This window comes from Eleutherodactylus coqui, chromosome 8 (assembly GCF_035609145.1).
Source record: "Eleutherodactylus coqui strain aEleCoq1 chromosome 8, aEleCoq1.hap1, whole genome shotgun sequence".
Classification (NCBI taxonomy): Eukaryota; Metazoa; Chordata; class Amphibia; order Anura; family Eleutherodactylidae; genus Eleutherodactylus; species Eleutherodactylus coqui.
This window is the reverse complement of record NC_089844.1, coordinates 29302295-29315236: the sequence shown is the minus strand read 5'-3', so window position 1 is coordinate 29315236 and position 12942 is coordinate 29302295. Positions and strand designations below refer to the sequence as shown.

General features: G+C 45.5%; 1 protein-coding gene across 7 annotated transcripts in view; it reads left to right on the top strand.

The window, feature by feature from the left end:
• The window catches only part of MLPH (melanophilin), a 98287-nt gene that overhangs the window by 47975 nt on the left and 37370 nt on the right, over window positions 1-12942 (top strand). For all 7 annotated transcript variants that reach the window (XM_066575393.1, XM_066575397.1, XM_066575399.1 and 4 more), the window contains exons 2-3: window positions 5824-5975; window positions 10071-10292. In XM_066575393.1, the coding sequence (XP_066431490.1) occupies window positions 5866-5975; window positions 10071-10292 (332 nt within the window). In that variant the 5' untranslated portion in view covers window positions 5824-5865. The remainder of the gene's footprint in view (window positions 1-5823; window positions 5976-10070; window positions 10293-12942) is intronic.

The window sequence follows — 12942 nt, the reverse complement described above, 5'->3', positions numbered from 1 at the left end:
GGAAGATCAAGTATGAAATAAAATATACATCTACAGTTTTGTGTAGAGTAAGCGGAATATTGCAGCGGAGTCAGACACAGTGCCCCCCAAAGACCTCACACTCACCTCTCCGAGTCCCATCTGGCGAGCCGGCGCGCATGCGCAGTGCAGCGCATGACGCGCTGGCGGTGAGTGGTGACACGTAATCACGCGATATTTCCGCTGTGCTCAAAGTGGACGTATCGTGTGACGGACAGCTTCTACTGACTACTATTTTTTTCCCGCGATTTCATTGAAGGGCAGAAAGCTATTAGGTTCAATAGAACCTAATAGCTGCAGGATAACGCTGCGGATTTCTGCCGTGTCTCCGTCTGTAGGCATTAGCCCTAACACAAAGCCATTCACCTTTAAATTAAAGGACCATATGTGGTCTTTAGTGGGGCAGTTTTTTTTGTCAAAGGTTTTCGCCATAATTAAAGCATTGATGTCTTATCCTGATTGGGGGGTTCTGACACTTGTGGCCCTGCTACAGCTAGATTAACTCCTTAAGGACATGGCCTGTTTTTGACATAAGGATGCACTGATTTTTGGAGGATTTTTATCTCCACATGTCAAAAGCATAACTTTTTTATTTTTCCGTCTATACGGCCGTATGAGTGCTTCTTTTTTGTGCGGCAAACTGTAGTTTTTATTGGTTCCATTTTGGGGTGCATACAATGTATTGTAAAACTTTTATTAATTTATCTTGAGAGCATGGAGAGGAAAAGGAACAATTCTGACAGTTTTTTGGGGGGGTTTATTACAGCGTTAATTATGCAGCATAAGGGCTTATTCCGAAGTCCGTATATCGGCTGGGTTTTCACGCCCAGTCGATATACGCTGTCCCTCTCTGTAGGGGGAGGAGGCGGGCTGGGAGCAGTGCACTGAGCTCCTGCCCCCTCTCCACCCCTCACTACTATTTGCATTGGGGGGAGGCGGTGGAACTTAGCTCCTCCCCATCCCGGCCCTCTCATTGCAAACAGGGGCGAGGGGCGGAGAGGGGGCAGGAGCTCAGTGCACTGCTCCCGACCCGGCCTGCCTCATCACCCCGCAGAAAGGGACACCGTATATCGGCCAGGCGTGAAAACCCGGCCAATATACGGACTTCTGAATAAGCTTAAGGGACTTGAATCATAGCAACTATGATCACTATAATAAGGCATTGCAGGACATAGTAACAAAGTATGCTATTCCTGGGAGGTAGGTGCTTGGAAAAAAACCCTACCCTGAAAATAAGCCCTAGCTACACTACATGAAAAAAAACAAAAACCAACACTCACCTAGCAGTTGCCGGACGGGTCCCTCCCGCCAGGATGTGGCGCTCTGGCAGGCTTCCACACAGTCCTCAATGTCGACAGAACATCTCTTGTTGGTGACGGAGCTTTAATACCACGCCTCCAGCAAGCGATTGCTCTGATTGGTTCAGGAGCACCGCCTGAGCCAGTCAGAGCCAGCGATCGATGAACCAATCACAGCCATTCATTGAGGGACCGGAACGGCAACTGCTAGGTGAGTGTAAAAAATTCCCCAAAAATAAGACCCTGTGCCTCTTTGGGGGCAAAAATTTATATTAGACAGAGTCTTATTTTCAGGAAAACACGGTACCAGTCAGATACCAGGTCTACGCAAGCACTTTGTGTTATCATGCCACAGACCATGCAGGAGACTACAGCACTGATCAGTCACATGCAGTATACATGACACTTAGAAGATCTGACACAACTTCTGATATCTATTTTAGTAAATACTAAGGATGAGCGAGTATACTCGCTAAGCCACTACTCGTCCAAGTAATGTGCCTTAGACGAGTATCTCTCTGCTCGTCCTTAAAGATTCAGGGACCGCTGCGGAGCGGGGAGCTGCAGGGGAGAGCAGGGAGGAACGGAGGGGAGATCTCTTTGTCCGTCTCTCCCGCCCGCTCTCCCCTGCTTCCCGCTGCGACTCACCTGTAAGCCGCAGCGGTCTCCGAATCTTTATGGACGAGCAGGGAGATACTCGTCTAAGGCACATTACTCGGACGAGTAGTGCCTTAGCGAGTATACTCGCTCATCCTTAGTAAATACATGTGTCTTCCATGAGATATCAGTTCATGCGCATCTTTTCTTAGAACTCTGCATTGTGTAGTTCCTGTGTTATTTCTCCTGGAAATGTATGAATAATTTGACAACTAGATGTCACCATTACCCTTGTCAGGAGGCTGGGTCCTTGCACAGCCTGACCAGAGCAAGCCATTATTGCTGACAGTATCAGCAATGTTTAGGGACACATCCAGATGTCAAGTAGAATGGTTACACCCAGTGGTTAATTAGGCCAGGGCTATATGGAGACTTTTTTGTAGCTCTACTGAGTGATTTCAACAATCAAGTGACAGCTGAAGTCCACAGCAGTGCATGCAACTCAATGTATCGATGAATACTAAACCTACAGCTCCAGGTCAAATCAGTAAATTGTGTCAGAAAAAGTTTCCATGTGGTCCAGACCTTCTTCATAAAATAACAGGAGGAATAACAGAAGAACAGCACAACACAAAGTACATGATCTAATAGGCAATGAAGGATTTACTAAAATATGTCTGGAGAGTCAAAAGTCTTCTATAAACCTAGTGATTTAAAAGTGACATCTCCTCTGATTACAGATCTTCTCATTCCTTTTCTTCTCCTTCCAGCCCAGACTACCATGACGGCTTCTCCTAACCTTCAATTTACAGTACTGTACAGACATCTTTAGCTCCTCACTTCTGCAGCCATCCCCAGCCTCTATAGCAATACAAATAAAATCAAACCCCAGACCAGTCCCTAAAATTACTTCAGACCCCAGACCAGACTACAAAATTAATTTAGATCTTAGACCAGACCCCAAAATAGTACCAGACACCTGCCCCCAAAAATAATAATAAGAAGCAATATAAACTGTGCTCTAATCAATGAGCAGTTACCATCATTTGCCCTGCCCTTTGTTCATCCTGCAGAGACACGATTTACCAGTGATCACACATGCAGCTTTGTGATATCATGGAGGATTCTAAGACTATGATAGAGGAATGTTGTGTAAAGCAGTAGATTATAAAACTAGTAGGTAGATGCATGCTGGGTGTTATAGTTACCAGTTGGAATACCTCTTTAATAAGAATCACTAGCTACGCACTAACACCAATTTACTATGAGCATCGGTGACCTGGGATTTACCCAGCCCTAAACAATACAAATTGATATTAGCAATACTGCAAGCACAGCACTGACCAGCGGTTTAATACACCTGGGACCAGGTAAGGCTGTGCATGAGGAGTGGGGCAGGGAACAGCAGGGTGATGGCTATTTAATGATCTGTGAGTCCCATTATCTTTATTTCTATAGATTGGCCCAGTGCCCAGCACCAGCCACACTGTTTATCTACATAGAGTAACTAGGAGGAGAGATCACGTCTTACAATAAAGTATTAATAAGAATAGCAGCTACATATCCTGCTATACACATAAGGGTACATCCACATGGGGTATAAAGTTAGCCCAAATCTGCTACAATTCTCATGCTTTACACGCAGCTTTTGTTGCAGACGTTGAGGTGATAATGCAAACGGTGAGATCTACTGTGAAAATCAGCAACATATACTGTATTGACATTCTGAAGATTTAGAACTCATTTGATTTCCATTTGTAAGAATATCTTTTTAGCATCAGAAGGGGCCATGGGCTATATTCCTACAAGAAGCATTCAAAATATTCAGAGCAGCATATAATCACATGCCAAATGCCTCTAATTTATCACCAGACGATTTCCTGCAGGGAAAAAATAGACGACTGTTTTATAAATGGCTATCAGTTCATATACATTGAACGATCAGTGCATTAGGAACACCTACCCAATAATGGGTTTGGCCACCTTTTTGGGCAACCACAGATATCAAACATTGGGGAACAGATTCCACAAGGTGCTGAACATCCTCCATACTCAACTTGACCCATGCTCGCTGCAGCAGCTTCATCAGTTGGTGCGGATAAGTGGTAGCAGATCTCATGGCCCTTTCCAGCATATCCCAAACATGTTCAATGGGGTTACTGTCCGTTCGGTTTGGGGGCCAAGTCAGTGTGGAGAAGTCATTACTGTGTTCCTCCAACCACCTTCTAGTGATCAGAGCTTGATAACACGGAGTGTTGTCCTGTTGAAAGATGGCACTGTGGTCTGGGAGGACTTCCAGAAGATATGGGTGCAGATGGTCAACTAATGAGTCCACCATTCAAGGATTGTAGCATGATGATCACCGGTCCTTGACCATGCCAGGAAAACACTCCCAAAACTATGACACTGCCACCATTGGCCTGTTGAACCTCAACAGTACAACCATGGGATATGGCTTTATGCTGTTTAGCCAGATGTAAACTTGACCCCCCATATCATTTAACAGGAAACAGGACTAATCACTCCATACGACCTTTTGCCATGTGTCCAAGCTCTATTGACAGCTTTCCTGGGCCCATGCAAGTCATTATTGGTGATGAAATGGGGTCATCACGGGCAACCTTGTCAGTCTGCAGCTATATAACCCCAATTGATTCAAGGTACACCGCATGGTCTCAGGATAGATCATTAACAGATGGTCAACGAGGGTCTATCACTTTGGATCCCTGCCAATCAGCTGGTTCCTGGGGTTGCTGTCGGTACTACAATGCTGTGTGCATTGTAGTATCCCAGTTCAGTACAGCTCCCTTTTAATTTAATGAGTCATCAATAGAAAAAAAATCCCAAAGGTCCTAGACAACCTCTTGAACTGCTTCTTTGGTGGAACTTAAGGAGTGATTTATTCTGTTACAACACGAAGAAGGACCAGAGGTCTGAAACATTGCTACCATATGTAGCCATTTGTGATACAGGAAAAAAAATCTGATTTAATAGCATCTAAAGGCTGGTGGGCTGCTCAATTTAACTAGTTTATATATACATGGGATTAGAACATGCAGAGTATACTCATCAGATCACACTGACAAGTGCAGCCACGATTCTGCTGGAACTATGGACTTCTTATCTGACTGACAGAAAATATGCAGTTTGCTTAGATCTACAAGTTTGAGAATACAGTACTATGCAAAATGTTTCCCACACCTACCAGAAACTTTTTCACAGTATTGTAGGTCTCATGGATGTACTTTACTGTTTCTATTGCTCCATCTATTGAAGTGTACAGGTTAAAGACAAGAGCAATGCAACTACTTTTTAAGGCATTTGATCTTGAGGTTCATGTGATAAGTATCTGAAAAGTAGAGTGTTTTTAATACACATAAAGGAAACTGACAATAAGTGCATTGAGAGAAATTGGGCCATCAGAGGCACATGCTGTCTTCAGACATCATCCCCATGTGGTATGACCATCAGCTGACTGCCTTGGGGATAGACTTTTCTGTGAACTGTCTCACGCTCATTATGAGTAATGGGTCCTTTACAGGACAGTTAAAGCCAGAATCTCACTTGCTACATAACCAAAAGATTCTATATGCATTTTAACCCTTTAACTATTTACATTTTAGCACAGATCAGCCGGACTGCCATCTACAATTCTGCCGTATACGGGTTATCAATGGCATTCTTACGTCATGCTGCATGTATCATTCTTCACTCTCTGCTCTGATTGTATCAATTCATTTCCTGTTTTTTACTGTCAGTAGTTATTTAATCATTTATCATCTCTGAAATAATGTAATAATCTTGGTCAATTTCTGTGCCTATTGGTTACAATGTTATACAGTGTTAAGCTGCCAGTACTTCATGTGATATGAAGATAACAAGGCTGCATTATATCGACTGACTCTTCTAGATCCTACAACTGTTGTGCCCGGTGAACACTGTGCCCACTACCATGGGGAAGAAACTGGACTTGTCCAAGCTGAGCGATGATGAAGCTAGACATGTGTGGGAGGTTGTTGAAAGAGACATGAATCTCCGCAAGAATGAAGAGCAAAGACTTGAGTGAGTATACAATACACCAATGCTGGAACATGATCTGAACCCGCAATCTTACCGCATAAAATGGGGTTCATGTTTGGGATACTTTGTAACTTTAGACCAGAGATTTTTTATAAAGCCTTTATTCAATTTTGCACTAAAGGTCCTGTTGATATCATGGGCTGTCATCCTATCTCCTAAAACAACTGAATAGAAAGTGATCAAAAAACTGTATGTTCAGCAAAATGATACCAGTAAAAACTAACGCCACCCCTCCAAAAAAAAAATCAAGCCCTAACATCCACTTATTGACAAAAATTTTTTACAAAGTTACAGATGTCAGAATATGGTGATAGAAAGCTTTTTTTAGGGATACTACTAAAGACCAGGGAAATACTACTGATTACCTGTCCTCAGGATAGGTCATCAATAGTTAATTGGCTGGGATCCGTCGCTTGGGACCGGCGACCAATCAGGTGAGAGGTCGCAATCTGTCTGCGACGCAATAACACAAAAGGCGAAGCAGAAGCCTCTGCGCCTACCTCCATGCAGTGGCCGGCGCTTGTAACTGCAGGCATGGCTCTCATTGAAATCAATGGGAGCCGTGCCTGCAGTTACAAGTGCTGACCACTACACGGAGGTCATTGTGGAGCCTTACGCCCACTCAGCTGATTGGTCGGGGTCCCGAGCGACGGACCCCAGCTGATCAACTATTGATGACTTATCCTGATAAAAGGTTATCAATAGTATTTCCCTGGAAAACCCCTTTAAGTTCTTTTATTTTTTGTAAAGTAACAGTTGTAAAAACTGTATAAATTTAGTATTGCCACATTTGTACAGATCCACAGAATAAAGTTGAAATGTCTGTTGCACTGTTAAAACAAAACCCAAAAAATGAGGGTCCGAGTGGAAGAGGTGGGCTGTGCCGGCATCTCCCCGCCCACATCATGTAGACTTGTCACTTCTCTCCCCCTTTGACTAGATGAAGAGAGTTATCTGTCCACATGATGTGGACCGGGACAGGAGGGCACAGCGCACCTCTGTGACTTGGAGCTCTGTTCCTAAGTCAAACTTAGGCCTCTTTCACATGGGCAATGCGTTTTTATGCCGGATGCATCGCAGCTAAAATTAGCGTTTTCTCGCTCACTCACACGGCCGGGTGCAGCATATACACGCCACTGCCGGGAATTCCCTCAGTCGGCACAAATCCTCAGAATTACTTCTAATGCCTAAATAGAGGCACCTGCCATGTTTTAGCAGTGCTGATCGCTGCTAAACTCCCTCCTCCCTTTCCATAGAAGTCTACGGGAGCCGCCAGCGTATATTGGCCGAAAGTTGGGGCAAGACCTATGTGGAAGTTGGCGCTATACAAATAAAGATTATTATTATTATTTATTATCTTTTCCGGCCACATATAAGTTTGGTCGCCGATTTCGGTTGCCGATTGCTATCTTTTGCGGAGCGATGTTTTTATGCGGCTAAAAAGTGGTCATCTGAATGAATGTATTGGAATCCAATGCTTCAGATGGTGAGCCTACAAACGCTCGTGTGAATCAGACCTTAGGCCTGCTGCTGGCCAATTCTCCAGCAGTGGGGGGCAGTAAGGGACTCCCTTCACCTCTCTTCCCAAGGGATTTCCCTATAGTGGGAAGAGAGAGAAGGAACGGGTTACAGGGCTTCCCTAAACGCGTGGGAGGAGGGGGCGAAGCTAGAGGGATCCGCCCTTTAGCCTCACCCCTCTATATTTGCTATGGGAATTCTCTGTGAAAAGCCCTATAGCCCTGCTCCCTCTCTCTGCGCTATGGGGATATCCCTTGGGAATCCCCAGAGCAGGGAAAGAGAGAGCGGTACTATGAGTTAATCCCCCATGGCAGGGAGAGAGAGCGCTACTATGGGGGATTAACCCATGGCAGGGAGAGAGAGTAGGGCTGTGGCTTAATTCCCCATAGCAGGGAGAGAGAGCGAAGCTATGGGGAATTAACCCATAGAAGGGAGAGACAGAGCGGGGCTATGGGTTATTCTCTCATAGCCCCATTCTCCCTCTCTCCCTGCTATGGGGAAATCCCGAAGCCCTGCGAGGCTTCTACTTTCTCTCCTCCTGAAGCAGTATAGGTGTGATCTTTTTAGTGTGAACGAGGCTTTAAAGTGTATTTTTTCTGAAATGCTGCAGCGTAAATCATACACAGGGGAAATAGGCATACCTTGAGCAGCATGAACTTTAGTGGCAGAGTCCCTTTAAATAATACTAGTAAAAATACAGCTCATCCCACAAAAAACAAGCTTTCATAAAGCTATAACAATAGAAAATTGCTGGTGTTTAAAGGGTTGAGGCTGATTTCACATGAGCATATCTATGTGTCCGTAATACAGACAAGTGACCCGGCCTGATCGTAGGTCCCTGAGCAGAACCCATGGCATCAAGCAGTATAAATCCATATGTGCAAATTACTGAGTAGTAGAAAGTAAATACTTAACATTCCTCTAAACTCATCCTACTAGCCAAACATTACTGCTCCACCCTGCTCAAACCCGAAAAACAAACAGCTCCCGGTGTGTGCAGGTAGAAATCAGTGATTCATCACAGTGCTGGCAAACACCGCAGACACTCAAGGAGTTATTTTTATACCAAAAGCCCAGAAAGTTTGTTACTTGCTGTTTTAAAGTAATTTACAGCATAAACTACTTTTTTTTTTTTGCTTCCACGTGTCCCCCCTTCCCTGTTACCACTGCTAATCTGTGTCCTTGGGAAGGCCTGTAGACGAGTTACACACCTTTTAATAAATTTGGCTCAATTTACCTGTTCGTGGGCCAGAAATGTAATTCTGCACCAGCTATAAGCAGCTATAAATTTATGCTACAGCTTTCACCAGTTTCTGGTTTAAATTATAGCAAATCTGTCAGTCCATGAGAAGTCACCCTACCCACTAAGCCCCACCCACTTCATTAAAATGTAGCATCAGAAAATAAAAAGTAGCACATTTTAGCACAATTATTGCATGTCCCAAAACTCTCTGTGCAAGGAAAATGTAGCAGGGGGTGCAGTGCTAAAGTGCAAAGTGATTTGCTGTTTCCTAGCGATATACTATGGCTTTGTAAGATGGGAAAACACCTTCAGGGCTCATTCACATGGGCATATTGTCACTGCGTATTATGCCCATATTTTTCATGCACGAAATACATGATACATAGCAAAAACCCATATAGCAGGTATATTTGCTGCACATGTTAAATCCTCATAGCCTTTTATTGGTGCGTATTATGCACATAATACGCACCAAAATAGGGCATGCTGCATTTTTTTTCATGGAGGTTTGAGTAGCCCAATAGAAATCAATGGGCTTTTAGCACCATGTATTATATGCGGAATATATTAGCCATATATGCCCATGTGAGTGAGGGCTTATTCACATAGGTGTATATCAACCGGATTTTCACGCCCGACTGATATACGCTGCCTCTCTGATGCATTGGCTTACAATGCATCAGTGCACAGGGGCGTATTAACGTGGCGGGAAAGCCAGCGGCGGCAGCTTCATAGATTCCAATGGAAGCCTATGCTAGCTGCCGGGAAGGTAGGTGAAAGGAGTTTAGCAGGCTGACTGCTATATTTGCTCCCCCTTTTCTTCTCCTCTCCGCCCTTGCCGCTGTTTGCAATGGGATGAGAGGGGCAGATCTTAGCTGTCTGCAGACAAGGGGTGGGAGCTTAGCTCAACCCTCGCCCTGCCCTTTCCCATTGCAAACAGCCGGAGGGGAGCAGGTGAGCCGGCAAGGGGGAATGAATGTCTCCCCAGGCCTCACGACATTGCGGCCTTGGTGTATATGCGCCAGGCCTTTTTCTGTTCAGGCGATTTTGCGGCGCCGGCGGGCGCACCTAAAAAGCCTATGACCGTGTAAATATTTTATAGCGATCAGTGGTTTTCATCGCTTCTGCGTGTTTTTTTTTTTTTTTTTACATACATGCAGCATGCCCGTGTGAATGGCTTGAAATACGCAAATAAAGATCATGACTCAATCGCGTCAAATCTTCAGTCACGCGGTGCGTACAGGCGAACATAAAAACGCATGCGGTCGTGTGAAGGAGGCCTTGCAGTAATTATCATATGATCCTTACTTTTCCAGTGACCTAAAAGAGAAAGTGGAAAAGGAGAGTAATAAGAGGGAGCTCCTGTGCAGTCAGAGTTCTGTGAACAGCAATCTCTGCATACACTGCCTGCAACCCTTCCAGTTTCTGATCAACAGCAAGCGCCAGTGCAAGGACTGCCAACTGTATGTATGCAAGAACTGCAGCCGCTACAACAAGAAAGAGCAGAGCTGGGTGTGTAATACATGCAGGGGCTCCAGGTAGGTGACATTTGTAATATGCAATATGGGGAAGGTGCTGCACTGAAGTTAGAAGCAATGGCAGCAGGGCAATGCATTTTTCTGCAGTACAGTATTTGGGTACACTGGGCAACACAGCAGGCACACTACTGGGGCCAATAACTGTATTGGCAACACTATTAGTGATAGTAAAAGGGTGAGAACATTTAAAGGGACAGATTGAGGAATTTGTATTTGTGTCATAGGTTGGCATTTGCTGGAAAAACAAGGAGCCAAGATCTTTGTGTGGCACTGGCGAGACGTAACTAGAAGAAGTTACAGAACTACAGCTGTTTCTTGTGCTTTAGAAAGTTTTTGTTTTTGGAGGAGGAGGAGGAAAAATGGCGGAAGCAGGACAAGGAGAGCTGCAGCACCACCACCAGCAGCACCAACAGGACCTTGAGGGCAGAGTGTGCTCCTCCTGAAAACATTAGCGCTATAGCTATGTAAAGCCGAAAAAAGACATATGTCCATCCAGATCATCCTGGTACACCCCCATGTCTGAGTATATCCCCGCAAGAACTGACACACTCTTGTACTATCATGGATAAGTGCTGCCTGTGACTGTCGGTCCTATCCCATGCTTTTGCTGCAGGCTGCAGTGTGCTGAAAAAACTATGCCACACCTCTGTTAGACATCCCCTGCCATTGGTGGTGGTGCTGCTGCAGTGGCTTCCTACTCATCCACCATGAGTAACAGAGCTGCAATCCATTGCAGATACATCCACCTGGCCTTATGGAAATGCTGTGCTCAAGCTGCTAAACAATCTGTCCTGACAGTGCTGCATTTTGAAGTCCCCCTCGATTGCCAGAATGAAATTTGTAATTTTGGCCTTGTAGTGGGGATCAAGTAGGGTGGCCACCCTGTTTTGATGTGGGCTATGCGACTGTCCTTCTGCAAGCGCTGCAGCATAAAGACACTCATATGCCTCAAAGTGCCTAAGGGTGGTAGCCAACATTCCTTGAGGTCAGGCCTAAGAATGTCCTCTGAGCCTGTCATTCACGGGGAATAGCTGTGGTTAGTGATAAAAGGAACATTGTGTAGCCCCCTTCCCTGTCTCTGAACTTATATTGTCGCCTTCCTCTTCCTCCTCTACAATTCTCCCATGTGTGGAGAAATGTGTTGGAGAAGCTGCCCACCTTTTCTGCCCAAAACCATCCTCCTGACCATTTTGGTCGCTTCCTCAAAACAGGCTAAACAGCACACGTGTTTGATCAGCAGCCACTCCACAGACGTCAAGTAACTGATCTTCATGTACTTCCTGCCAACAGCATACACCATCTGGTACTCTGTGATCACTCTCTGCTACTGGCTTGCCCTCTGCAACATGTGCAACATGGAATTCCAATATGTAGGCACTTTACACATAAAACGGTTGGGTGGTAGCCTGAGCTATTGCTGCAACCCTGACAGACAAGAGATGGCTGGGTGTCAATGCCGAAAGTATGACCAGTTTTCTGGCCATCCAGCAGTTGATGTAAACTTGGGTAATTGTTTAGGAAGTGTTGCACTACCAGGGACATGGGACAGGCAAGGTACGTGTGAGAGATTGCTGAGACAAAGGGCTGCCAGCAGGTTGGCCTCATTGTCACAGATGACCTTGGCTGGCTTCAGTGCGGGGTCAGCTACTTGTCAGTGTGGGAAGGAGGAGTGGAGTTAAGAAAGTCTTGGGGGTACCATGAAACGTAGACCACCACTTTCAGCTTCATGTCCCACCTGCAGGACATTGGCCCAGTGTGCTGTTAAGGATATGTAATGCCACTGGCCATGTTTTCTGGACCCCATGTCCGTGGTTAGGTACACCCTGCCACTGACAGGTTTTTACAACACCAGGGACATGTTGTCACATGGTGGCGCTATGCAGAGATGGCTTTTTGGGCAAAGAAATGGAAGCTGGGAATATAGTGCTGTGGATTAGTATGGAGCATCATGTATCACGTTGCAGAAGGCATCTGTGTCCACTAGCCCGAAGGGCAGCACTTACATTGTAAGCAGCTGTGTTCAGGCTCTGTGCTCATTAGGGTGGTATATTCTTTTACATTCCCATAGCTGGGGATGGAGGGCTGGCTGCTGGCTTGGGGCATGCTGGAATACGGGGTAGATGTCAATTCAGGTGAAGGTGGTGGTGACGTTAGCGGCTCAACCTCTACTCTCCGTTTCCCATTCTTGACTTTAAAGCTTGCAGCCCAGTCATCAATTGCAATAAGAGGTATGGGGTAGGTGTGCTATTGCCCCTACACAAAACTGCCTTTTTTCTCTCTGAGGCTACTGTATGAACAGAGAGGGAGATGGAGGAAGAGGCAGATACAGCAGCAGAAGAGGGAGCAGGATATGGCAGACTCTTTGCCCTCTGGCCCAAGTGGGCTCTAAAAGGCAGTGGGTAGTGCGAGTTCACGTGACCGTTCATACACGTTGTGTTGAGGTTGTTTACATTCTTACCTTGTTTTAAATGCTTACGTCCACCTGCACACAGCCGGGTCAGATTCCACTGCTAGAATTCTCGTAGCGGGATGCAACCCATGCCCCGGCATTCACCTTATACTCAATTGTCCAGCATCTTCTCTCTCTGCACTGCAATGGGCCGGCTGGTGCACAGCTGCACATGCGCAGTGCAGAGCCAGTGCGTCAGCC